The sequence below is a fragment of the Orycteropus afer genome, unplaced genomic scaffold, assembly GCF_000298275.1.
Source record: "Orycteropus afer afer isolate SDZICR_OR568_19922 unplaced genomic scaffold, OryAfe1.0 scaffold00368, whole genome shotgun sequence".
In the NCBI taxonomy this organism is placed as follows: Eukaryota; Metazoa; Chordata; class Mammalia; order Tubulidentata; family Orycteropodidae; genus Orycteropus; species Orycteropus afer.
Genome location: NW_006921955.1, coordinates 1887481 through 1914445, shown reverse-complemented (window position 1 = coordinate 1914445; position 26965 = coordinate 1887481). Strand labels below are relative to the sequence as shown.

General features: G+C 43.5%; 1 protein-coding gene across 1 annotated transcript in view; it reads left to right on the top strand.

The window, feature by feature from the left end:
* The window catches only part of IPPK (inositol-pentakisphosphate 2-kinase), a 105156-nt gene that overhangs the window by 13597 nt on the left and 64594 nt on the right, over positions 1 to 26965 (top strand). The window contains exons 2-6 of the mRNA XM_007953012.2: positions 12161 to 12208; positions 15015 to 15110; positions 21735 to 21801; positions 24151 to 24272; positions 26640 to 26729. Coding sequence (XP_007951203.1) covers positions 12161 to 12208; positions 15015 to 15110; positions 21735 to 21801; positions 24151 to 24272; positions 26640 to 26729 — 423 coding nt within the window. The remainder of the gene's footprint in view (positions 1 to 12160; positions 12209 to 15014; positions 15111 to 21734; positions 21802 to 24150; positions 24273 to 26639; positions 26730 to 26965) is intronic.

The window sequence follows — 26965 nt, the reverse complement described above, 5'->3', positions numbered from 1 at the left end:
TCAAACAGTGTTTCTTTGCTATTCATAAGGTTTTCCCTGGCCAATTATTTGAGAAGTGGACGGCCTCCTCCTTCTTCCTAGTCTGTCTCAGTCTGTAATCTGGGCTGATATCTGTGCACCATGTGCATCCCACTGGGTTAGAAACACCAGTGGCTCAGCCTCAAAACTCACATCAACACGTCACCACGGTAGGACAAACCAAAAGACGAGTTTGCCTCCCTGTTGGAAACCTCTCCTGCCACCCTTACCTGGGTCCCTTCAGCTGACTCCTCCTCTGTCCAGATTCCTAGGCCTTTTAATCCCCTTTCTCCCGCTCTCCCGCCCTGCTGCTTTGGGTGTGCCTGAGTTCCTCTCCTCACCTGGATCCCTGCAGCTGACTGGTCCTCTGTCTGAGTTCCTGGCTTTTAATCCCCTTTTCCTGCTCTCCTTCACTGCTGCTTTCGGCGTGCTTCATTTCCCTCTTCGCACCTGGATCCCTGCGGCTGAGGAAAGTATATTTCCTTACTACATCCTGAAGGTATTTGGCTTTTTTTTTTTTATCCCCCAGCTGTCAAACCACACTTTTACTCAAGCTGAGCTTGTGGTGGGCAAAGTTCCTGTAATGCCAGGCTGGACTTCTCTCCACTATGGATGTTACTGCTTTTATATTCACACTTTTCTTTGCTTCTTGTTGGTTTTGGCCCATTATCCTAGCCTGAAAAGATCACCTTAAATCTGCTTTGTTGTTTGTTCTCTTAAATGTCTTTTCCAGACCTTTGTTATTTGCTTTCAGGGATGTAAGCTGGACACTTAGGGGCAGGCCTAGGTAGACGGTCCTATCTCTAGTGTAGAGCAAGGCCTCCCAGGCTACTCTTGGCCTTCTGAACACCCTGGACAAATTGGTGCCCATTCCTGTCATACTAAGATTTGACATCTTCCTTCTTACTGACATAGGTAATATGAGAGACTTTGTCATATAACTAATATTTATCAAAGACAGGAATGAGGCTGCTGATTTCCTGTCTTTCGGGATGTATGTCCTTTTTAGGATTCTGACCAGTGCTTCACATCTTTCTGTAAATTGTTTTTGGTGCTGTAGGATATATTTTGTCTGAGCATGGAAGATTTGAAGTTCAAGAAACCAGATGCTATCTTACTATTTCTCTTTTCATCTTGGGCTTTAGAATTTCTGGTTTGTAGATCATACTTTATATTGGAGACATTAGAAGCAAAATGGGAGTTGTTTATGTTTTTATTTCTTTCCAGCCATCATATCTGTAAGTCCCAGGCTACTTCTTTCTCTTTTTCTAAATTTTTTATTTTAGAGTTTGTTTCACATTCAACATTACGTGTACATTTAGTTTCACTCCCCATTTACCATGCCCAACCCTAACCCAATCTCCTTCCCTCCCTCCCCAGTAACCCCCCCATACCCCTCACAGTTATGCACTCCTGTTTGTCCTGCATTTCCTCCATGTGAATGTTGCCCCTCTGGTGCCCTGTGATCGATTGCTCCAAGGGATGCATTTCCATAGAGGATGTGGGTACATCACCCTGGGTTGAGTGGTCTGCATGTACATATTGTTTACTATTGGGCTGAGAGCTAGCCCTTGGGAATAAGCTTTATTCCAGGCTCAGAATATCCCAGGACCATAGTATTAGGGGTCTCACCAAACTCCGTCTGACCAGTAATTCTGGTCATTATTGAGTTTTTGGATTTTGTTCCACATTTTTCCTCCCACTTTATCCAGGATCTCCAGTTTTGATCCTTTCCTGAGTGATTGGCATTGGTAGCTGGGTACCATATAGTTCTTCTGGTCTCAAGGGCCATTGTGTCCTGGGGCTGATTGCTTCCAAATGCCCTTGTTTTTTTGCACTTTTCTTCACTTGTGACGCTAGGAGATCTAGCTGCATCTTATATGGCTGCTTGAAAGCTTTTAAGACCCCAGTTGCTAGTCACCAGTGTAGGATGAGGAACAAGGCTTTTATGTATTTTGTTGTACCAATTGAGTCTGGTGTCCCCGAGTACTATGGTCCTGAGACGGTAGATCCATTGGATCTCTCTCCCACAGTGTCTTGGTGTCTGTGAGGGATTACTCTATGTCTGTCTTCTCTTGTTTCTGTAAGGATTGTGGGTATTTTGTGTCACTGGTATCTGTGAAAGATTAGCCTGCAGTGAATCTATCCTTGGTCTAGAGTGTACTCCTGTTCACTGACCCCCATCTGATCTTCTCAGATGTTTATGTGTTTATCTGTGTGTTTGGTGTTCTTTAATTTTTGCCTGAACTTCTTTGAAAGAATTAACTTTCTGTTGCCTCTACCATTTTGAGCCTTATTCTATATTTGAGATTTTTATTGGTGTTCTGACAAGTCAGTGTTGCTCATGTGAATTCTTTCTTGGTGATGTCTATTGTCAAAAGAGTGTGGTGATAGCATCCTACAACCTCCTCTAACTTCACAAAGGGAAAGGAAGGTCCAGAACATCAACAGCCCAAAGCTGATTCCTATGAGGTTGAGGTCAGATATGCTGCCACCCTTCAACCTTTTTATCATTTCTGACACCAACTGTCCCTTCCACGTCACTCTCTGCTTCTCTGATTTCGATAATTCATTGCAATGGCAACATAGAACTCACAGACAGTACTCACAATCATGGGATTTATTATGGAAGTAAGGCTACAATTCAGGTTCAGAAAGACTCAGGATACAATTCTTCAATCAGGACAGCCTCCCCTTCACCATGCCCTTAGGCTTATCGCTCTCTGGCCCTTGGCCTCTTTGCCTGGTCTCTGCCATGCACAGGCAAGTGTTAGAAAGCTCTTTTAGCTCCACTAATGCCCCAAGAGGCAAGCCTCCTGTCCAAAGGCAGTCAGCTTTCTTGTTCTATGGGGTGGTTTCTTGGTTCTGCTGTCTCAGCTGCTGTGGTTTCTCTCACTGCCATCTCTCTGCTTTCATCTTAGCACAGGAATCTCATGCCTAAGGATGTACTCCACTCCTGGCTTTTCTTGATGATATTGAGAGCCCCCCTTTCTGCCTCATTTTAAGCCTCGTGAGTGGCAAAACTAACCAATCCCCATGTTCAGATTCTATGTACCTTAGTTGCACAGTCCCGTGCCCACAAGGGTGCCATGTACTTTATTTACATTATTAGCAAGCTGTCAAATACACGTGGTGGGCAGCAAAGCACAGCACATTTACCTAGTTCCACCCAGTCATCTAGTGGGAGTCACAAAGACTGTGGCTAGAAGAACCATATTAAGTAATTCACTGTACCACCCCTCCTTTCTTTTAAAATCTGAGTTCACAAGAGAGCTTTGCATTTAGGACCCTATTTATTTCTGGGATTATTTGCAATTGCATGGTTGGACTTTATTCCCATACCACATTACCTTTTAATATCAACCTGAGCTCATGCATGTCTTGTCGCCTAAACTCTGGGATCTGCCTTTGTGATAGGTGAGAGCACTTGTCATTTGGGACCTGACATTCCATTCCTTTAATTTTATGTCTTCCAAGATGACATGATCATTTTTCTCACTGCCCCACCACCAACCTCTTCCTTTGTGACCAAAATTAAGTTAGAATAATATCTTTCCCAGTGTATTTCCTCTGTTTTCTGAAAGATATGCTTGCTAAGAAGGTCAGCAAAGTGTTTCTGTGCCTGCCTACTGAAGCCCAAGACTGCAGCTTGTGCTGCTCCTTTTCTGTAGTTTGTGTTTGGATGCACCAGTCTGCCTATACCAGAAGAGCCTTCCCTTCCTATCCTTGTGATTCTCTCCTACACTATCACCTGTGGGTTTCCATGCATGTGTATTTTTTCTTTACAATAATTCTGCTTGCTTTTCTGGCTATCATATTTTTTACATCTCTAGTGGCATAGTGCCTAAGGCATTTAACTGCTAACCGGAAGGCTGGTGGTTTAAACCCACCAGAAGGAAGATGGGGCAATCTACTTCCATAGCGATACTGCCTTAGAAACCCACGGAGGGGTTGCTGTGAGTCAAAATCAACTCAGTGATAGTTTGGTGTTGGTTTGGTTAGGAGACATCTGAAGGCCTCTTCTGCTCCAGGCCTCAGAATATAGTGTACCTCTACTGCATTCTGGCATTATATCTCACCTATGACTGCTCTAAGGTTCATGTTAATTCATTCTTTCACTTTGTTACCTCAGCTGTGCCACTCCACCATACTACCATGTCATATCTGCATCCCCTTTAATCCTCATGGCAGCTGCATGTGGGTGAGATGAAGCAACTGAGGTTCAGGGAGGTAAGTGCCTTGTCCAAGTTGGGCAGTGTCTAGACAACTCCTGTCCCCTATCCTGTAGTCCCCTCCCATCTGACTTGCTTGTTTTAACCTGTTGAGTGCCAGTTCCTCTTCCTCTACAGAGTTTCTGCCTCAGTCACATCTTCCTCATTAACTGTGTCCATCTTTATCCGAGGCATAATTCATTTTGATGCCAGGTGGCTCCATTTGGAACATTTCACACACCAGTTCCATCATTGCTACTTCCATGTTCTTCCATAGACTTGACCCCAAGAATGAAACTGCCCTTGTACCTTCTCCTTATTCCACTGCAACTTCTAGGGGTACATTTCTAGTATATCAGCAGAGGTGGCCCCATTGACTTCAGCAGTCATATGTTCAGCAGCTATTCTGCAACATCATGAACAATATTCCAGGGTGCTCATTCAGTGCTGTGCCTATGACTGTGACAGGTCCTGAGACAGACTTCTTCATATTGAGTGCTAGCAGAGCAGGGCCAAAGCCCTGATGGAAGACTATTAGCAGGAAGGGGTGGCCTCATGTAGAAGGTGACATTTGAGCAGTTCTCCCTCTGGCTCAAAACAGAAGGATTCTTTCTACTGTCTTCAAACTTTGGGAAGAAGTGGGGCTGAGGACTTTGTTGGTTCCCTTGAAAGTTGCTTCATCTCAGCTTCCTTAGGGCCTCTTCTCCTGTACCTCCTTTAAACTCTCCCTGATGGAAGAATTGACCCCTGGTCCCTGTGTTTTCCAACAGGGAGGCCAGCTCCCTGGAACAAATGGTTTTATGTACCCCTTCCCCAAAGTATCAGTGCCACATGAGCCTCAGGACAGCACATTCCTCCTGATCTTTATTTAACAGTCTCTAGGTAGCAGTCGGAAGGAAGGTTGAGCAATATACTTCTGTAGTGATACTGCCTTGGCAACCCAAAGAGGGGTCACTATGAGTCGGGTCCTACTCTACGGCACATAACAACAACAACAACAACAACAGGTAGCAGTAATCCCACTCAGAATATCCTCTCCTTTTGTTAACACTTTGCGCTTTTCTTTCCATTTATTTTCTAATTATATACTTTTATTGGATATTTAAGGATACTGTGTGTTTTGTTTGCAACTTTCAATGAAGGCATTTGACTGTTAACCAGAAGGATGGCGGTTCAAGCCCACCAGCCACTCCTCAGAAGAAACGTTGAGCAATCTACTTCCCTAGTGATACCTCGTTGGAAACCCAAGGAGGGGTCGCCATGAGTTGGGTCCCACTCCACGGCAGTGAGTTTGGTTTTTGGTTTAGTATTCATTGCAGAGGCTGCCCATACCTATATTGTTCAACATTCATGTTATTGCACTTTTTTTTTTTTTTTTTTTTTAGGATTTGGGTGAAGATTTACAGAGTAAATTCACTTTTCATACAGCAGTTCACATATACTTTGTATCATGTCATTGACCAAAATTTACAATGCAGCAGCTCCCCTCCCACTTCCTCCCCATAGTTACCTCCTCCCAGTGGCCATCCCTTCATACTCTTCTGCACCCTGAGCTATCTCCCTGTGCATAAGCAGCCCTTCCTTCTCCCATGATTGTTCTCTCCAGGGTGTGTGTCTACTTGAGGTAAATGTTTAACTCACATGCCTGTACTTTGTTTGGCTGGAAACCACAGTTGTGGGTTCAATTCCAGACCTGAAGGGCAGCTAGGGGCCATAGTCTCAGTGGTTACACCAGGCTCTATTGGACCAGCAAACCTGGTCCCCACCTTCTTCTTTTTTTTTTTTTTTTTGCCTCCAAATGATTTTGAGTTTTGTTCCACATTGTTCTCCCTCTCTATGCAGGATCTCCTACATCCCTTCCAAGTGGATGGCAGTGGTAGCTGGGCACCATCTAGTTCTTCTGGTCTCATAGTTGTATAGGTTGCAGATCGGATGGTGTACCAGTCGCTAGGACTGATTGTTTCCATTAATTTTGGTTTTCTTCTTTCTTCTTGACGAGGAGAGACCCGTTGTTGCATCTAGATGGCAGCTTCCTAGCTTTTAAGGTCCCAGTCGCTACTCGCCAAAGTAGTAGGTGGAACAATGTTTTGTATAGTATGTTATGCCAATTGAGCTTGATGTCCCCTGCGACCATGGTCCCAAGCCCGCAGGATCAACTACTCGGTCCCTCTGGGTAGCTGGCTGTGACCAAGCAATGACCATAACCTTGCCCCTTGTCAGCTCTACTATACACCTGGGAATTCTGATCATTCACATGAACTTATAGGCCCATTGTCTGCCAACCCTATATATGATCTTGGATACACTCTCCATTTAGACATACCTAATTGTTTAGCTTGTTCACCTATCTATCTGTCCCTATACCCATGTTTGCTTTCACTGACAACTCAGTACTGTATAGTTATTGCACTTTTAAAATCATTATGAACTGTGCTTTGCTGAATATCTTAGTACATTCATTCATATCTGACAACTTTTGATTCTCAGAAGTGAATTAAAGGGCACATCTTTCAGGCAACCTTGGCATACATACATTGCCAGACTTCTTTCCAGGGTGGGGGTACCACTCCACACTCCCACTGGGGCCATGGCACCCTTCCTCTCATGGTGTCCCCAGTCACTGCATGTTTACTGTGTAAGCAGTTTTTGCTTCTTTTTAAAGTAACAAATTATACTCCTCAACTTTCTATGTTTGGAGATTACTTAGTGTTTGTTTGTATGTATGTGTATTTATATAGATTTTTCCTCTTTTGTTCATTAGCTTTTCCAGCTTATTAAAATAATTGAATTCTTATATCACTTTCCAAGTATGAATAAGCATTCCATATTTTTCTGTTGTCAAGTACATGAAGGATGTGGCTTAAGCCTTGATATATCAACTGCTTTTGATAAGAAATGGAAATTTTTGCTCTAGCCTGTAATCCCTGCACAGAAGCATTCATTCAGCCCTTCCCCTCTTAGTCTTACTCCTTTCTCTTCACTTTTATTAGTATTATATCCTAGAAAAAGGTAAATTTTAAATATCTGGTTGTATATATTTGGTTTAAAAGAGAACAGAATCATTTCCTTCAAAACTGGTTACTCATTAGCTAAAATCAGTCTTGGAGCTTTCCAGGTTAAGCATCAGTGCCTGGCAGGCCCCTTTGCATGAACTGGGAATGCTGGTGGCATAGTGCCTAAGGCATTTGACTGCTAACCAGAAGGCTGGTGGTTCAAACCCATCAGCCACTCCTTGGAAGGAAGATTAGGCAATCTACTTCTATAGAGTTACTACCTCAGAAACTCAATGAGGGGTCACTATGAGTCAAATCAACTCAACAGCATTAAGTTTGGTTTGATTTGGTCTCCTTTGTGGGAATCCTCATGCAGTTGGGGGTGCTGACTGCAGACTGTCTTTAATGAGGGCTGATACAGTGTCACTCTTTTTCTCTGAGAAACGACCCCTCCTCACATTTAGCACTGGCTATTCTCTGCCATCACTTGCTACCTGGGTCCTGTTGCGGACCTCTTGCTACCGGGGACTCTCAAAGAGTCATCAGTGACTGGATGAAAAAGTGCTCACCCTACATTCTCTTCTTGTTGCCATGAGATAAGTATTAAACATGCATTTTGACTTGATTGATAAGTCTTTCAGGTTCCCATGTGGGAGGAGATAGTTTGATTTTTCTGGTGACTGCTTTTGAATAATAAAGACAGTAGAAAAACATGATTTTCTTGACATGGGCATATCAGAAATTTAGAACTTCTTGATTGGTTTTGGTTTTGGTTTTCTGGTGGGGAGGGAAAGAGAATGATTTGCTTATAGAAACAAGGTTGAAGCAGAGAGGAAGGGGTTTAGGGAGGGGACATCTGAGAAGCATTGAGGGTGGGGGAAGAGCAGTGGTCCTCTGTACCTTCTTCCACAAGCAGCTTTCCTACAGAGCTCCCCTCTCCTAGCTAGCATCTTGGTAGAGATTGTGAGTAAGAGAGCTGGCATTTGAAAGATGGAAGGCAGCTCCCTCAACACAGCTCAACCTTCTCTTCAACCCACGAGCAGAATGTAGATGCTCCATTACCTGGTCTGGCTCTCCTGAAGCATTAGTTCTCAATTTGTAAAGAGGGAACCAGGATTGTCTGCCTTGCGTGCTAGATGTTGTAATGTAATGTAATAATAGTAATTATTAGTGTTGATAGTGATCATTGCTGGTGGGAATAGTGATGTTATGATTAATTATTGGTGAGTGAGTGAGCAAGTGAGAGATCTTATTCCCTGAAGGCATAAAGCTCAGACATGTTTTTCTCCTGGGATTGGTGTAGAGTTTTTCTTTGAATAGTTCCCTGTACAATTTTTTTTTCCTCTGGTCGAATAATGGCTTTCTGCATTAACTTGTACTTGAAGTTAAGTGTGTGTGTGTTTGTGTGTGTGTTTGTGTGTACATGTATATGTACGTGTGTGTGATAATAATACAAAAGAAACTTGTAATTTCCTGTGATAAGAACACTTTTAGTAGGCACAGAGTGTCACAGAACTTTGAAAATCTGAGTCTGTATATTTAATGGGTGAGTGGTGTTAGGTAAGATGATTCCTCTATTTCCTTTGTGTTTTTGTCTCTGAGCCTATTGAACTCCTTTCTCTGATGCTAATGTGGGAAATTCCTGTGATGAAAATGTTCCTGTGTCTTGCCCTTCTCAGAAATGCTGAGCTTCAAATCGCTAGCACCTGGGAGGAGGAGGTTCTTGTGTAACTTAGTAATTGGTTACCTGGAAAACTGAGAGAGCTGTTGCTTTCGTCTGGATACTGTAGAGCTCAACATGTGATGACCAAGCTCACTGTCATTGGGAGCAGGGGCTGCACTGGGTGAGGGAATGGTGGCCATAGTGACCAATAGCAGGGTAAGCCCATTTTTAGGGAAGCTGTGTTTCTGGAAGGTTATCTAGAATTAGGATTTCTGCATATTGATGTCTATTTTTCCTTGAGTTTTGATGAACTTAAAGTTTCATGGAAAAGATCTTAGTGAATTGATTCCTGTGATCTAGATTAATATCTGCCCTGGACTTGGGAAGGGATAGTAGCAAGATGCCTGCCATTAACCTTGGCTTCTCTGAGTCTAGCTTTGGGATTCAGGGTTGTACAGTGATCATCAGCAAATTAGGTATGAACCAAGTGTATAGTTCCACCTAGGAACTAATGCTCAGTAAAAGGAGGCTGGAGGTGCTGGACAGGGTTTGAAACTGGTTCAGTCAATGCAAAAAGAGGTGAAACTGGAACAGACTCAAATTTGGTAAATGTGGGTGAACTGGAATCATAACTGGAATGGAAAAAATTACAGATTGATGCCCTGCTCATAACTTAATCTTCCTCTTAGAAAGCAAGGGCAGTGTGCATGTTGCATAGCAACCAAATCTCTTGATAGGTAGTCAGAAACACCAGGGCCCTGCTCAAAGATGGCTGCTAACCTTGCTGCTTTGAATGGTGTGTTGCTCTCCCCAGTCCTAGCAGTAATCTAGTCACCTGTACCAGGCTTGCAAAAGGGCTCCATTATGCCTCTTCCTAGTCTCCCATTCCACAGCTTCAACCTGTAAATTTGCCATTCCAGTTATTCCACTTCATCCAAAGGTAAAAATTTCAAGTCTGTTTCGATTTTGCTTTGTTGGCCTTGACTGAACCGGTTAGAGCTGGTTTGAAGCTCTGGTCTTGGCCAAGGTTTTTTTTTTTTTTAATGTGTTTTGGATAAAGTTTACAGAGCAAATTCATTTTCCATACAGCAGTTCGAACACACTTTGTATCATGACATTGACTGCAATTTTCTACAACGTAACAACTCTCTTCCCACTTCCTTCCCATAGTTACCTCTTCCCTGTCTCCTTCCCTCCCGTGCACTCCTTTCTGGAGAGCTGTCTCCTCTTGCATACACTGCCCTTGTGTTCTCCCATGATTGATCTCTCCAAAGAGTGTATCTATGTGATATTAATGTGCAGCTCCTATGCCTGTGTTTTATTTGGTTGGAAGCCACAAAAGTGAGTTCAATTTACTAGACTATGACAGCTAGGTGCCATAGTCTCAGGGGTTTCATCAGGCTCTATCAGACCAGCAAACCTGGTATTTTTTTTTTTATGATTTTGAGTTTTGTTCCACATTATTCTCCCACTCTGTCCAGGATTTCCTACACAGATCTACCTCTGAATGGTTGAGGATGACTGGGTTTTATGAGTAGCATGCAGTATCTTTTGAGTGGGGCCTGGGCCCAGGTGTTGAGGGGGCAGGAGGGTCCACAGAGGGGCTTGTATGGGCTTGGGGATAGGGAGACAGGGCCAGCCTGCCAGCACTGGAGGATCTCAGCAAAAAGGGATTTGAGCTCCTTAAGGGCCTTTGTGGCTTTTTAAGCATTTTTTGGTTTGGAAAGGTTTGGTTTCTAAGCTACCTTCAGTCCTTGTCTGCCTTCCTCTTGCTTCTCTGGCTAGGTGTGGCCCTGTGGCTGCTGGCACAGAGTGTAGCCTGTCTTTCTGAGACGACCTGCATGTATGATGGAGTGAGTACCCTTTCCAGGGTACAGATCTTCCCATGATCCATTTATGGTAGCCCTCCCAGCCCTCCTCACACCTGTTGGTTGCTTCTCACTGGGCATATTTCTGCTTGGAACTCCATCTCTACCTGGTAAACAGCTTTAGTCACTTGGCTCTGGTGTCCCAAGCCATGCAGTCAGAGTTCATCTCCCTTTTTCTCTCATGTCAACAGAACCTCTGAATTACTTCCTCTGGAGAATGGTTGTCTCACAGACTGTGCTTGTTTAAATAGTTGCTTTCACATTCTTCTTTTAGTGTGTATTATATGAACAATGCAAAAAAATTGAAAAATTTAAACAAGCAGAAAGGAAAAAATAAATATCCCAATTCTTGTTACCTGAACCCTATTAAAATTGTGTTGAATGTCCTTCCAAACTTTTTTCAATACAAACAGATCATACACATAGTTATTTCTAAAATGCTTAGATCATAAATGTGTAGCTTGATTATCACAAAGTAAATGAACCCATATCCCATGATCCAGATCAAAAAACAGAACATCACCAGCCCCCCTTGAAACCTTTCTCAGGCCCTCCCAGTCCGCATCCCCTCCTGCCTAAGAGATAGCCACCAGAGATTAGTTCCACATATTTTTGATATAAAAACAAAACCAAACTCACTGCCATCAAGTTGGATCTGACTCGTAGCAACCCTCTTGGGTTTCTGAGGCAGTACCACTATGGAAGTAGATTGCCCAGTATTCCTTCTGAGAAGTGGCAGGTGGGTTAGCAGTCAAGTGCCTTAGGCACTATGCCACCAGAACTCCCATTTTTGATATAGATATACATAGATACATATTTAACTTGCATGCATAGATAAATGAATAAAATTATATATATATATATATATATATATATATATATATGTTTGTACAAAAATGGATTCACACTATATGTCCTATTTTGTAACCTTTTTTTCAGTTGGCAGCATATGGTAACTGTATATTTATATCAGTAATAAGGTCTTCCTTACGTACTCTTAAATGATGGCACAAGGTATTCCATTATCTGTAGGGATTATTTGTTGGACATTAGGTGTCTCTATTTCATTTCAAATGATAAGTGTACTTTTATGTGCAGTAGTACTTCATCTTTCATTATTTCCTGGCAGTGGACCAGCAGGCCAGAGGGCGTGTCCTTTCTCCTGGCTCTTCACACAGCATGTGACCAAGGACTCTCTCCCTTCTTGGAGGCCTGCTGGCGGCTGTTCTATGGAATCGGCGCTGTGCTATGGCTTCTGAGCTTCCTTGCTGTGGGTACTCACGTGGGCTTCACTCGTAGAGGCCTAGGCCATGGCTCACTGTGCTGCCGCCTCTTCTTCAGAGCCACTGTTAGCCACCCTAGGCTCTGGACAGAGTACTAATCAGACTTTGTTTTATTTTCCAATAGCGTTGTGTGGTACTGCGTTTTCTGAAGTTTCATCCAAATAGGAATAAGGTAAGATTGGGGGATTTGCCACCCAAACATTAAAAATTATTTAAGAAAATTTTTGATTTTTTTCTGATGCATAAGATTAATGCTAGTTATAAAAACTTAAGTATGACAGAGAGTGATGTGTCCACCATTTCTTATTTAAAATGCTCGCTCTAGAGCTTAGACCTCTTGGCTTGTTGAGTGGCATGGCCACCTGTGAGGTCTCTGCAATATTGAATTGGGAAGAGCTGTCCTGCTCAAGTGTGTGGGGCCTGTTCAGAGCCCAGGCTAGTGGTCTGAACCCATAGGTCGGGCCTTAGCGTTGCTGTGGCAATGTGCCCTTGCTGCCTCAGTTTTCCCTATGGAATTGTGTCTATGAAAATAAAGCCTATGAAGCTGTGCTAGTCAGTCTATGCTACAAGTCACAATGGGAGGCCTCAATCAAATGGATTATTAAATTTCTTATTAGCTCGGTAATCCAAGCAAAATGCCATGGACCGTCTTCAAAAACCTGGTGCTGTTGTTTGGCAAACTGGCTTCAGTTCACATTCTCTGCTACAGTGCTACAGTGGTCTCTCTCCCCTCTGCCTTGTGGTGTGGCATGGGTGGAGACCAGTCACCCCATCCAGCATGTTGCTGTTGTGTTTGCATCTGTGTCTCTGGTTGTAATAACAGTAGATACCATGTATCTTTTTTATATACTTTTTATATATGTACCTTTGTTATATACTTGATTTCACATGGTCCTTTCATCACTCCTGTGAGGGAGGTCAGGATTTCCTCATTGTACAGCTGAACAAAAGGGAGCCTCAGAGAGGCCAGAACTTGCCCTAGCTTGTTTCTCTCATTAATGGTTGAGCTGGGATATGAGTCCATGTGGGGCTGACTCCAATGCACATTTTCTTATCTCAGAAACTAGAGCAGAAGCAGGAGATGTTGGCTACACCTGTGAACAGTTCATTGTAACACTGTGGTGAAGTGGCAGGGTGCTTCTTGCTTGAGAGGTGATAGTTATGTGGTGGAGTAGAAATTGGACGTATGATGAGTGATTTGACTTACTGGTGAGACATCTAGTCTGAGATGTATGAAGGACTGGAGGCTGGAGAGAGGGGATATAAAGGTGGGGCAGTTAGTTTGGGGAGATTGTGGCTGACCCCTTGGAAATCCCATTTCCAAGGGATTTGTGTTATAGAAAGAGAAATGGGAGACTCTGGGAGAGAGCTGGGTGTTCCATCTACTAGGGGCTGCAGTGGAGGATCTGGGCATAGAAGTCAGTTCAGAGAAACACACCACATGGAATGGATAACCTCTGTGTAGAAGAACAGAGGAGAAAAGGTGGTGGCTACCATGACAAATTGTATGAATCTTCAGTGTCTGTGCTCACCATAGGATCGGGTGCATCTTCTTGGCTAAGAAATCCAGCTCACTGAGGTGCTCGCAGGAGAGGCTTCTTTTCTTTGCCTCAGCCCCTGAAATAAAATGTGCTGAGAATTGTTCTGTTTCTGTATAAATACATCAGTGAGGAAACTAGAAATATTTGTTGGGTGCCGGTAGCCACTTCTCTCTTTTCCCTTGCATTTTGTGACTCGCTGATATCAATTCCCAATCCAACTCAAAACCAACCTTAGCTCAGTTGTAGGTTCTACATTTTGTGGATGCCACCATCACTTTTTTCTATTATTTTCATTTTCTATTCATTTTTTCTATTTTCATTTTTTTTCTGTTATTATAGGCAATGTCTTTCAAGGCAATAATTTGCTTTTATTTGTTATTTAAATAGCACATTGTCACATCAACTACATTATCAGTAGGAAATCATGTATAGCATTTCTTTTGTTGATAAGAAGGGGTTATTCCAACACCCTTCTCTATAAGAAGCTCTACTACCATAACCATGTGGAGCCACAGGGCATGTTTTAGGTCATTTTATCGGGTTAAGTTCTGATATGATTATATTGCACTTACAAAGCTATGCTTCTGGATGTGTGGACCCAGTTACATATGCAGAGGCAGTGCTAGGAGTTGGGGGCAGGAGCTTATGATGGTGCCACCCGGCGAGCTCAGCTTTGGGGCTTTACTGTGAGCAGGCCATATGTCAGGCGTCCAGAACCAGGGGACTGGCCCATGTACCCATCTGGTCTCCACCAGGCCTCCTGTGGTAGAACCTTTCTCTCCTTGTGAGAACTACAGTGGCTGTTTGGACTGCTCATCTTTGGGATACCTTTGGGACACGTTGAGTAAACCAGGGTGATTTCCTGTCTCACTGAATTTCACCAGTTTATTGACCCTTAAGAACCTCTGGCTGAGAGAAAAATAATTTATTCTAGATTTAAAGGCTAGAGGGTAACATCAAAATATCTGTTAACTCTTGGTGAGGTTAGGTTTTTAGAGTCAAATTGCTTGGAGGCATATGCAGAGCTGCTGTTAACTGCTGTTTTCTTATGGGAGAGGAAGGACACAAAAAGGTTACTTCTGAGAAAAAGCAGGACTCACTCCAGTTTCTCCATTGCAAACCTGGACAGGCAGGAACTGATGTGGTTCTCAAACTGGGGTGTTTGCAGAGTCAAGTGGGGACTCGATTCAAGGGATATTAGGAATGGGGCTCTGATTTGGAATGGTATGCTAAGACTGAGCCATAGGTGTTTTCATGAGCCCCTGGTAAGTCTCTCCTCCCCAGAATCTGAGGACTGCTACTGACTCAGTTTGCAGGCACATATTCTGTAGCCCTGCTAAGAGGTATATTCATTGTAATTTTGTCAAATGCTCACTTACAGGGGCTTTTCCCAAAGGTCCTGGTCACTTGAAGTGTTCCTGTGCTTGTCTCTTACAGGCCTCAAAAGAAATATTTCAGCACCTACAGAACATAGTAGACTTTAGCAAAAATGTCATGAAGGAGTTCTTTGGGGAGAACTATGTTCACTCTGGGGTAAGTGATTTTTATTTATACAGTCTAAATTCAGGGATAAATTCTATCTCAGTAGTGCCAACATCTGAATTACATTTTGGAAGTTTGCACTTAATAGTAATTGCTTCTATTAGTTGTAGAATTCAAAGTACTTTTCCCATTCTGTATAGTGAGGTATTCTGTATATGGGAGCTCTGGTAGCATAGTGGCTAAGACACTTGCCTGCTAACCAGAGGGCTGGTGGTTCAAACCCACCAGCCACTCCTCGGAAGGAAGGTCGGGCAATCCTACTTCCGTAGTGATACTGCCTCGGAAACCCAAGGAGGGGTCGCTATGAGTCGGGGCCGACTTGACGGCATATAACAACAACAACATAGTGAGGTAGGTAAAATAAACATTATTATTGCCATTTGCTAAGGGCGAAACACAAGGTTCAGAGAGGCTTTGTGAGCCCCAGCAGCATGCTTATCCTGTGATCCCTTGGGGGCATTTTGTGGGAACAGATTCTCTAGTGATAGTCTAGGTGACTTGTTGTTGTCAGCAGCAGTGAGCTCCCAACCTTGCATCTTGTGGACACCTTCAGAGCAACTTGGGGAGAAAAGTGTGAGGTTCACACTGGATGGGAGGTGAGACCCAGCCTTATGAGACGAATGCACCGGTGGCCCATGTGAGACTTGTGGTCTTCCTTTCTGCCTCCCTTCTGGTCTGTAGTGTGATAGGAGGGTTCATTTGTCTCCAGTATCCAAGAGAAGCACCTGTTGTAGTCCTAGTCATTACTAGGACACACAGGGAAAGGGGTGGGGGACAGCTTAGGAAGCTACAGTAGCTTCCTTCAAAGGAAATGTCATTGGTCTCCACCCTAGAGATGGCTTTGGTCTCCACTGCACTGTTTCTCCTAGCCTGGCTACTGATCTTAGATCAAATCCTCAACAGATTGATTCATAGATTATCATTTTGAACAGATGGAGAACTGCCTCTTCTGTGTAAATGCTGTATCTCAAGATGAACCTGAGAAAAACGGTACTAAGTAGCTAGAGTAAAAATGTCTTTGAAACTTAAAGATTACTAGGAAGTGTAGTATTTAAACAGCTGTTGCATCAAAATAGCCACCAAGGAAAGCCTATATAGCTTGAGGTAGACTGTCAGTGGGCATTAGCCCAGCTAGAGGGCGAACCCTGTCACCATACTGCCATAGCATGCCACATGCAGCCTGAGGGCCATGCCAGGTCCAGAACTGATGGCCGGGTTGAGTGTACTCATAATCTACAGTGTGAGGCAAAGGGCTTCAAACTTAGTAGCTTAAATGACAATACATGCTACCAAATGTCAGGAATTTAGGAGTGCCTTAGTTGGAGGTCTTTGCTTAGGATTGCTTGGGAGACTGCTGTTAAGATGTCACTTGTGGCTATAGCCATCTGAAGGCTCAGCTAGGGCTGAAGGCTCTGCTTCCCAGGTGGCTGGCTTGCTCATATAGTTGACAAGGCCATGACACTGTTGGTGGAAGCCTTGGTTTCCCTGTGTCCTCACAGTATGACAAGTGAGCCAGGTGAGAGCCTGGCAGGACCCACAATGACTTGGATGTCCCTTCCCTAGGAGTCATGACTGCCGTTTCTGTAGTATCCTGTTGACTACAAAGTCTGCCCTATGCAGTGGGGGTAGGGGCCAGATGGGGTGTGAGGGTGAGAGGCGAGGACCACTGGAGGCCATCATGGTGGCTGAGATCCCCAGCAACCCAATTCATATATAAATGCTAGAGGTTATGAAAGAAGACTGAAGTTCAGTGATTGTTAGAGCCTCTCTGAAGTACTCTCCTACTCCCATTACTTGGCTTCTATTCTATGAGCATGGGGCAGGCTCACCCAGGGCTGTGTGGGCAGCAGAGCAGCCCCACCACAGACTTCTTCTTCTGGGAAGGGTACTGGGGTCGGCCATCTGTCCTGTAGTTCTCCCCACCAACAGATTCTCAGGAGGCACATTCCCCTCATCCAGCCCTGCCCAAGGTGCCCTGATGAGGTTGGAGGATGTTTGAAGGGTACATGACCCCCTGAGTTTCTCCACAGGACTCAATCCCTGCACAGTGTCTTCCTCTATGAGGGTAGATGTGCACAGTTTTCCTCATTGACAGAGAGGCTATCCTCGTAGATGTCATGCTGGCCCAGGCCAGGCTATTGCCCACATTGGCATGTGCAAGCATTTCTCTGTCTAACAGTCAAGGGCTTCTTACACCCTCTGCCTGGAGTAGAAGTAGGGATTAGCCAGTGAACAAGGGTGGAAGTGGCAGTTGGCGGCAGGAGGAGTTGGGTAAATGGAATAAGTGTGGTGACTGCTCTGATGGAAAAGGAAGTGATATCAGGAGTGGCAGTAGCAAGGACTCAGCCATGAGTTCTTTGAGTCCAGACTGGTTTTATTTGTCTTGGGAACAAAAATAATCAAGATAAATGAAGACACAATAAACTGTTCTGAGGATATATGAGGGAAGTCTGCACAAGCAAATCAGGGGGCACAAGTTTCCATTGGCCTATATCCTCTGGATTAAGACACCTGCCAAAGTGAAACAGCCTGTTTTCTTCTTTTGGAGGGACATTTGGTCCTGAGAGGACACTAATTGGGATTCTGGCATAATTGAAATGCAGGGTACAGAGTACATTTCCTTATAAACTATGTTGCTCACATAGTAGAGTCATTCAGAGTTAACTTCTTTGACTATGTTATGGGGACACAGAACCCACAACAGACTACTTTCCAGGCAAAAACAAACTAAATAATGCTCTTTCTCTTGGTCACTGCAGGTCTTTTTTCCTAAAAGGAAAGAGGAACCTGACCTGAGCTAGACAGGGCAAAGCAGAGACTTACATAAGCATGTCTAGCCTCTGTTTTCTGGGACTATCTTGAGACAAGACAAAACCATCCCTTGTGATGAGAATTCTAGACAAAGATGGATGGCCTGATTGTGACTCCAATAGGAGACACATGGGACTCTAAGCTGGAGAACTTGGTTAATGGGAAAGCAGGGCACATTATACCTTTTTTCTCCTATTATTGCTTAAGTGCTGGAGAAGGGTACCAATTGATGTAATTTTAGAGATTTAGCTTTGGTGGGCCTCAAGCTCCTGTGTTTGGACCCATGAGATAGTCCTTGCTTTTGCACTGGTACTTCCAACTTGATACTGTTGAGCCGAGTGGTGGTGTGCGGGAAGGTGCTTATTCTCCCTGAGGGGCTTTTACAGTCACTGGAAACCTGCCCAACCCTTTCCAGGGAGCTCTTGGGGCTTTCCCTGAGGTGTAATGGCAGTCACTGGAAAAGCAAGTGCAACCATGTTTGTTTCTACGGAAAGCTGCATTTCCATAAAGGAAATGGTGTAGTTTTGTTTTTTATTCTATTCAACCTGAGTCTTTAACTATGATTCTTCTTACGTGAATGCTTATTGTGTGCTTAGTGGTGTTGGCCTCTTATCAGTGAGATGACAGTCCTCATGCTAATTTCTGAGTCTGAATAGGGTGGGAAAATAAAGGTAATCAGAGGTTAGAAAGGATGTATACCATAAACACTTTATTTTGACTTAAGGCATAAATATAAATAACTCATTTATAAAATCAGTAGTCTAAAGTTGTTTAGAAGAAATACGCTTATACTCCTATCATAATCTTGTTTGTTGGGCTGGGCAGTGTGTCTGGAACTGTTGGCTCTGGATTGGCTACATCTCCTCTTCCTCATGTTTCTGTTGTGGCACCCATGACTTCTGTGCCAGCCATAGCTTCATTTCCCTACAGTGTATGGGATTCAGGGTGACCATCCAATGGGGGAGACTCTTGTCACTGTGAGCTCACAGCCTTGCTCTCACTGGGTGGGTCGTTTTCTTTGAGGGAGGTTTTGATTGCAGTTCTTTATCTTTTTTACATACACAACAACCATTATTGATCATTTATGTGCTTTGTGCTTTTGGTTTCTTTGAAGTTCAGTGAGAACTTGAACTTTTGTGAGACTGTAAGATTAAAATTTTCAATTTTTTACAGTTACCCCTCTTTTTCATTGTTTCGCCTTACCAAACATAATACAAAATTTTAAATAACTCTCCTTTTTAAAATCTTTTATGCCCAAAGCATTCAAGTAGCTTTTTTGTTTTGTTTTGTTTTGTTTTTAAGTAACTTTTATTGTGGTGAAAACATATATAACAAGACATTCGCCACCATAATGACTTCCATATTTACAGGGATATTGACTGCATTTTTCATGTTGTGCCACCATTATTACTATTCTTTTCCTAAATAATCCACTACCTTCAGGTTCGTTTTTATATATTAATGTTTTATTCTGTTTATAGTATATTTTAGTAAAGGACAAAATTACAGGTTAAGCTGGCATAAACAGGCTGGAAACAAACACAACTGGCTGGCTGGACAGGTGGTGTCAGAAATGTGCAGGTGTCCTAGGCATGTGGGAGCCACAGGCAGCGGGTGGGGGGGAGGGGGCTTGTGTGTATGTATGGGGGCAGTGAGGCCAAGGTCTTGTGTATCAGGAAGGTGCTTTTAGCTGCAGCAGTAAATAGAAAACCCCAGTCAAGATGGACTTAAACCTAAAGACATCCATGGAGCCAGGGATGGAGGTTTTGGTTCTGTTGGTGTGAAGCTCAGCAGAGTCATACATGTCCTGTGTTTTTGTCACACCTCTGCTCCCCAACTCTGGGCTGATCCATCTTAAAGCTGGCAGCTGCTGTTTTTGTCCAGAAATGCAGTCCAGACATAACACTTCCCCTCCATTCCCCCACCTTGCCAAGACCCTCCATCACATCTCTTTGGTCATAACTGGACCATTCGTTCCCCCTAAAACCAATCCCCTGGACTAATCAGGATTGTCCATCACTCAGAGGGCTGTATGCCCAAATGAAATTGGGGTCCTGGATTGAAATTGAAATCCAAGAGTAAGGAGAGCATGGTGACTAGGTGGTGGTGTGTCTGTCCATTTGGCATTTAGAGTCTGCAATGTATGAAATGGTGAGAGTAATAGTGTCAGCAGAACCTGTCTAACTTCAGGAGGGATAATGACCAGGATCAGCCCAAAGCTGATGCCCATGAGGTGGAGGTTCAACATACTTGCACTCTCCAACCTTTTTTTTTTTAACCAATTCTAACACCAGCTGTTTGCCCAGTGGCATTCACTACTTTTCTGCTGGGTTTGATAATCCACTGCAGTGGCCACTCAAAATTCACAGACCATCCTTACGGTTAAGTGGTTTATTAAGGAAGTAGTGATACAACTGGGGATCAGGATCATCTGGCTATAACTCAGGATCAGAATCAGGAAGCATACAGGCAAAGTTTCCATTCTTCAGTGCAGGACAGCTCTCTCACCTCCTCTCTGACTTGTAAGCAAATAGGCTTCTCTTTGCTGTGCATGCCCTCTCAGCTCCTTGAGGACTGAATGGCATCTCTTGGCCTTGCCGTTTATCATCAGTGACTGTGCCTCAGGGACCCTTCTGGGCCTGTTGCTGTTGGCTTTACCCTGTGGGCCTGTCTCTTCCTTCAGTTGACCCACGTTACAGCTCTTTTAGGAGGTTCCTTACCTCCTCTCTTTCTCTCCTGTTTTTTTTTTTTTTTTTCTTCTGCTTCTTCCTGATGCTTCTCCTCCTGCTTCTTTCTTTTTCTAAAAACCTCTGTGGGACTGGCTGCTTAAATATACAAACTCCTTGTCAGTTTCAAGGCATGGTATTCCTACCAAGGCCACAAACTGATTAATCCCCTCTCAGTAGGCTACAAACACTCATGTTCCTGTTGTTGTTGTTATGTGCCGTCGAGTCTGCCCCGACTCATAACGACCCCTTCTTGGGTTTCCGAGGCAGTATCACTACAGAAGTAGGATTGCCCAACCTTCCTTCTGAGGAGTGGCTGGTGGGTTTGAACCACCAGCCTTCTGGTTAGTAGTCAAGTGCCTTAGGCACTATGCTACCAGAGCTCCTATTCATGTTCATAGTAGGCTACAACTCATCTCATTTGCGCAGTCTATTGATCAGTCCTTTCAATGTGCTTACCAATCACATGGTAAGCTACAGCCCATAACCAGACAAAAAGTAACAAAACCTAGTTGTTTACAGCTTACCCAAGAAATGGCAATCAACCTGGACAAAAGAAACCAAGTTAAAGAATGTTAATGCATTCTCCCCACAGGTTAACACGAGGCCAGGGAGCCTGAGTCCAATGTCTTTAAAATCAAACTCACTGCGTTTGAGTCTATTTCAGCTCACAGCAACCCTTATTGGATTTGTGAGGGTATAAATCTTTACAGAATTAGATTACTCCATCTTCCGTCTGCAGAGCAGCTGGTGGGTTTGAACTGCTGACTTTCTGGTTAGCAGCCAAGTGCCTTATCCACCATGCCACCAATGTTCTTAGACACTGATTGCTCTGAGCAAAGCCTTGGTTGAATAAACACCCAGTGTTGTGTGGAGGAGACATGAGCCAGCTGCATAAGGAAGCATTCTGTTTGAGTAAGACTGGGTGCTGCCAGCCACCTGTGGAAGGAGAGCCGCTTGCTGTTAGTGTATGGATACATTAGCTTCTTTGCTTAATCCGGATATGACCTTTAAAACCATAAGGTGACTTTTATTCCCCAAATCCACACACTGAATATTCAATATTTGTTCTTAACAGGAAGTTGTTCAGCTGCCTTTAGATTTTGTGAAACGGCTTTGTTTAAAGATACAGGCTGAAAGACCAGGTAAGGGGTTTTAAACTTATAAATTTGTTAATAATTTAAAATAGTGACTGGCACAATAGCACTAAGGAGAAGGAAAGCATGGAGAGGTGCACAAGATTGACAAACAACGGAGGTAAATACTACTATATAGTAATACTATTATATATATACACCATTACACAGTAATGTGCAATCCTGCATTATCAGTAATAACAAACATTAATCTATGAGTGGATACATAGGTAGACAGGCAATATGATCAGGAATGAGTAAGTGAACAGGACTATGGAAAAAAAAATAACTCACTGCCATCAAGGTGACTCCGACTCATAGCAACCCTCTGGCTTTCTGAGGCAGTAAATCTTTATGGAAGTAGATTGCCCAGTCTTCCTACCCATGACCGTATGTAGGTTTGTCAGATGATATTTCTACATACATATTTGTATGCGCTCTAAATGTGTCCATGTATGTAATAGAGCTAACAGGGAACAAAGTTACTAAAACTTCTTAGCCATAACCAAATATCTTGAGGGAATGAGTCGCTGGACCTACGGGCTCAGAACCATAGTCATGGGGGACATCAAAGTCAATTGGCATAACGTCCACAAAGACAGTGTTCTATTTTCTACTTTAGTGAATAGTGACTTGGGTCTTAAAAGCTTGTGAGCTTTGTCCAAAGCAAAGAAGAGTGAAGAAAATCAAAGACACATGGAAGCAATTATTCCAAGGGACTGGTGTACCCTTCCTGTGTACTTTTTGGTGCCTGGAATGTTAGGAACTGGATCAAAGACTTTTCATAGGCAGAGATTGATGACTTAGATGCAAGTCTTTTTAAGGATGGAAATGCCTTCTTAAGAAAGCACAGCCAGTTAATCAGGTGGTATAAATGGCTCATATAAGATTCTTTCCTGATTTGATTAACAAAAAGAAAGCAAAGAGGTCCCTGGGAGCCTCAGGTTGGAGAAGCAGTGTGGAGCAGGGCATCCTTGTGGGAAGGGGCTCAGGAAAAGAGGAGGCTGCTGCCCACAGCCAGACCAGGACATATCTTAGCTCTGATTTTCCTAATCTGATGAAGATAAGCTATAGATATGCTCTTGGGCCTTGCCATCCAGCAGCAAGTGCTACCTGACACTATCATTTTATTTTGTTGTTGTTAGTTGCCAGATCAGTTCAGACTCACAGTGACCCCACATGTGTAGAGTAGAACTGCTCTGTAGGGTTTTCAGAGCTCTGACCTTTCAAAACAGATTGCCATACCTATCTTCCGAGACGACACTGGGTGGATTTGAGCAGCCAGCCTTTTGGCTAGTAGTCTGGCTATGAGAGTGGCTGTAATAACAAATTGTAATGAGCCTTGCAATGTGAGGGAGCTCTGGTGGTGTAGTACCTAAGGCATTTGACTGCTAACCAGAAGGCTGGCGGTTCAAACCCACCAGCCACTCCTTGGAAGAAAGGTTGGACAATCTACTTCTGTAGGGATACTGCCTCAGAAACTCAAGGAACGGTCGCTATGAGTCAGATCTGACTCGATGGCAGTGAGTTTGGTTTGGTTTTGGTTGTTGTGTGAAAAGGAGGACAGGTGACTTTTGTCCACAGCACAGTTTCTAGCAGTCTGTGCTGAGGGAATGTTGCTGTTGGCTATTTGGAAGGAACCTTGGTTTAAGAGGAGTGTAGAGACTTTCTCTGGGTGCCTTGTTAGATCAGTAGTGTCCTGGGTTGCAGCCTTCTTCCTCTCCAAACTTCCTGAGCTAAGGAAGTTGCAAGTTGGGGGCAGTCCCCAATACTGTCCTCAATTTTGACAACCAGCTGCAAATTTAGGAATCACCAACACCACCCTCAGGTTTAATAATTGACTGGAAGTACTCAATAGTATTCAATGAGAACCATTATACTTGTGGTTACATATAATGACAGTGAAAAGACAGAGATTACGATCAGCCAATGGAAGAGATAACTGGAACATGGTCCATGACAGGCCCCTTTGTGGCACTCCCATTGTCCTCTCCCTGTGGAGCACTGACCCTTCTTGGAAATGACATAGGACACAGAGCATTGCCTAGTAGAGATGCTTCTCAAGCCGCATCATGTGGTTATGGCCACCTGCCCATGGGACTGACCTCAATCTCTAGCACCTCAGAGGCCAAGCCAATACCACATAGCCTACAGCTCCCATCTGATGTGGCTCAAAGCCCAGGTAAACAAGGGCACTCCTCTCAGGGCATTCCCAAGCCTTAGCCATCACCTCTCAAGAGCTGGGACCAAGGCCAGCTCCTCTGTTGATTGTTTACCACATGAGTCTTTAAGACACTGCAAATTTTCATCTTGTCTTTCCTGCACTGATTATCAGGTGGTCCCTGCTCTTTTTTCCAGAATCTCGCTGTGATAAGGACCTGGACACTTTCAGTGGTTACGCTATGTGCCTTCCTAATTTGACCAGACTTCAGACCTACCACTTTGTGGAGCACCGACCTATTCTGTGTGTAGAGATTAAGGTGACTTTGGTCAGGGGGGAAATGATGTGGGTAAAAAGGGAGAAGGCACATCCCTGGATTGTCTTTCAACAGTCTGAGCTTCGTCAGCCTTGTGCATGTTTTCCTCTAAAAGTCTGTTCTGCAGGCTCATGGTGTTGTGGCCACTCCCTATTACACCCAATAGCCCCTTCTCTAGCACAGGTGACTTCCAGTTCCCAGAAATGCTTCCTGCCCTTCCCTCCATATTTTCCTCAGGGTTCAACTCACTGGCTGCCCCTCCTAACCCTTCTTCCACTGCATGACTTCTTCCTGCTGTGTTCCCTTTGCCAGTGGGTGACACTGTATGCTTTGTTCCAGAAGCTTAGTTTGTGAGTCAGGCCATTAGACTGGGTGGCATTTAGTTTCTTTGCTTGTGTCCTGCTCAGGAGAGATTTCTCCAGAGGCACTAAAATCTATTTAACCCTTACAGGTTCTAGTTGCCATGGCTAGGAATCCTGAATCTGGGGTGACAAAAGACATTTATTGCATTCTACTTGGGTGTGAAGTTGGGGGGTGGGAGGATTTGGCAATGTCAAAAGCCTCCTTGCTTTACTTCTTTATTGCCCAGTATTGAGAATGGCAGCTCAGGTCTCCCCAGGAGCTCCTCCAAGATGTCTAAGATTATTGCTTTTTTCTTTCCACGCCTCCATGGCACCCACTTGTGAGTCACCCTTTGGCCCTGGGCACTCACTGATGATGCTCCGGTGAAGAAAAACATTCTGCCTTCCCACCCAGAGGATAAATATCTCCATGCTCCAGTGCCAAGACAGCCCTTGGCATAGTGCTTAGTGTGCATTTAATGGTAAAACCATAGCTTTCAAAAGGCAGGTCTGTGACCTTCTGGAAGCATATCAGATTGGCACATTCCAGTTTCACCTATCACTTGATAGAGGTAACAGTGGCCTGCTTCTTGGGACTCTGTGCAGAATTGCAGTTAGAGGGAATAGTGGTCTGCTTCTAGAAGCTGGGAGTTCTGGACAGAATCATACCCCTTAGAACATTTCAAGTTGAGTTCTGTCATGGAGATGTAAAGCTGCTATATTTTGTACCTTTGTTATGCTAGCAGTAGAGTTACCACATTTTTTACTCCAGACTGAGAGTTCTCCCCATGTATTCTCTAGAGGCAAAAAAAAATGTTTGTCTGATGTGACGAGAGAAGGAAGCATCAGTTCCCACTTGGAGCTAAAAGTAAAATTTTGGGGGACATTTATACCTAACCATTGCCAACCTTCTAGTTTGCATTTCTTTATCTAACAGTTTGTTGTATGCGTTTTGAAAGGTATATGATTTCTCTGTCTTAGTTACCCAGTGTGCTGGAACAGAAATATTACAAGTGGATGGCTTTGACGAACAGAAATTTATTTTCTCACAGTTGAGAAGTCTGCATGTAAATGCAAAATAAAACCACATAAAATTAAGACATTTCTCTTTCGTGTCCATCAGAGAGATATATCCTGTGCCCATCAGACTGAAACATTTAAAAGTCCAACTATACCGAAGGCTAAAGAGGAAGTAGGGCATCAAGCTTTCCTTTTGCTTTCGGTAGGACTGTTAATAAAACCACATGGAGAGCAACTGGGCAATGTGTAGTAAAAACTGAGGCTTCCCTGCAACCTGGAAATTCCTCCTCCTAGATGGGGCAATCTACTTCCGTAGTGATACTGCCTTGGAAACCCAAGGAGCGGTCACTATGAGTTGGGTCTGACTCAACGGCATATAACAAACAACAGTATGTATCCTATAGAAACTATCAACAGGAGAAATGGATGAAGAAGTTGCAATAAAAAGTTCTGCAACAAAACAGCTGCAATAAATGTACTTAATTCTCATTTATCGGCATAATGAATCTCAGAAGCAAAAGTTGTGTGAAAAAAGTTTCAGAAGAGTATGAATGGCTCATTTTCATAAAGAGTAAAATCCTGAACACTATCTGTCTTAGTTTCGTAGTGCTGCTGTAATAAGTGGATGACTTTAACAAACAGACTTTTATTTTCTCACAGTGTAGGGGGCCAGAAGTCTCAACTCAAGGCACTGGCTCTAGCGAAAGATTTTCTGCCTATCAACTCTGGAAGAAGGTCCTTGTCCCTTTTTAGCTTCTGCTCCTGGGTTGATCTTCATGTGGCTTGACATCTCTCTTCCTCCGTCTCTGGTTGCTTACTTGCTTGCTTGTTTAAACTCTTTTTTTATATCAGAAGAGATTGGCCTAGAGCACACCCTACACTGTTACTGCCTCATTAAAGTAACAAAGAAAACCCATTCCCAAATGGGATACAGCACATACTTTTGGAGACAAATGTAATATGCAACATTCCCTAAATAGTTTTCCTTCCTTATTTATTTACTTTGCAGCCAAAATGTGGATTTATTCCTTTCTCTAGTGATGTCACACATGAGATGAAGCATAAGGTGTGTCGTTACTGCATGCATCAGCACCTCAAGGTATGTGTGGAAAGTAGTTGGCCTGAAAGGCTTTCTGTGAAGGTGCTTCTGTCTGAGTGCATGGGTAGTGGGTGGAATACTGGACTTGAGGAGTAAAAATGAAAGTGTAGGTATTTATTATTTAGTTTTTATTTCACAAGTAGTTTATGTTCATCTTTTTTAAAAAATTGAGGTACGATTCAAGTCCATAAAATTTAACTTCTAAAAATGTACAACACAGTAGATTTTAGTGTTTT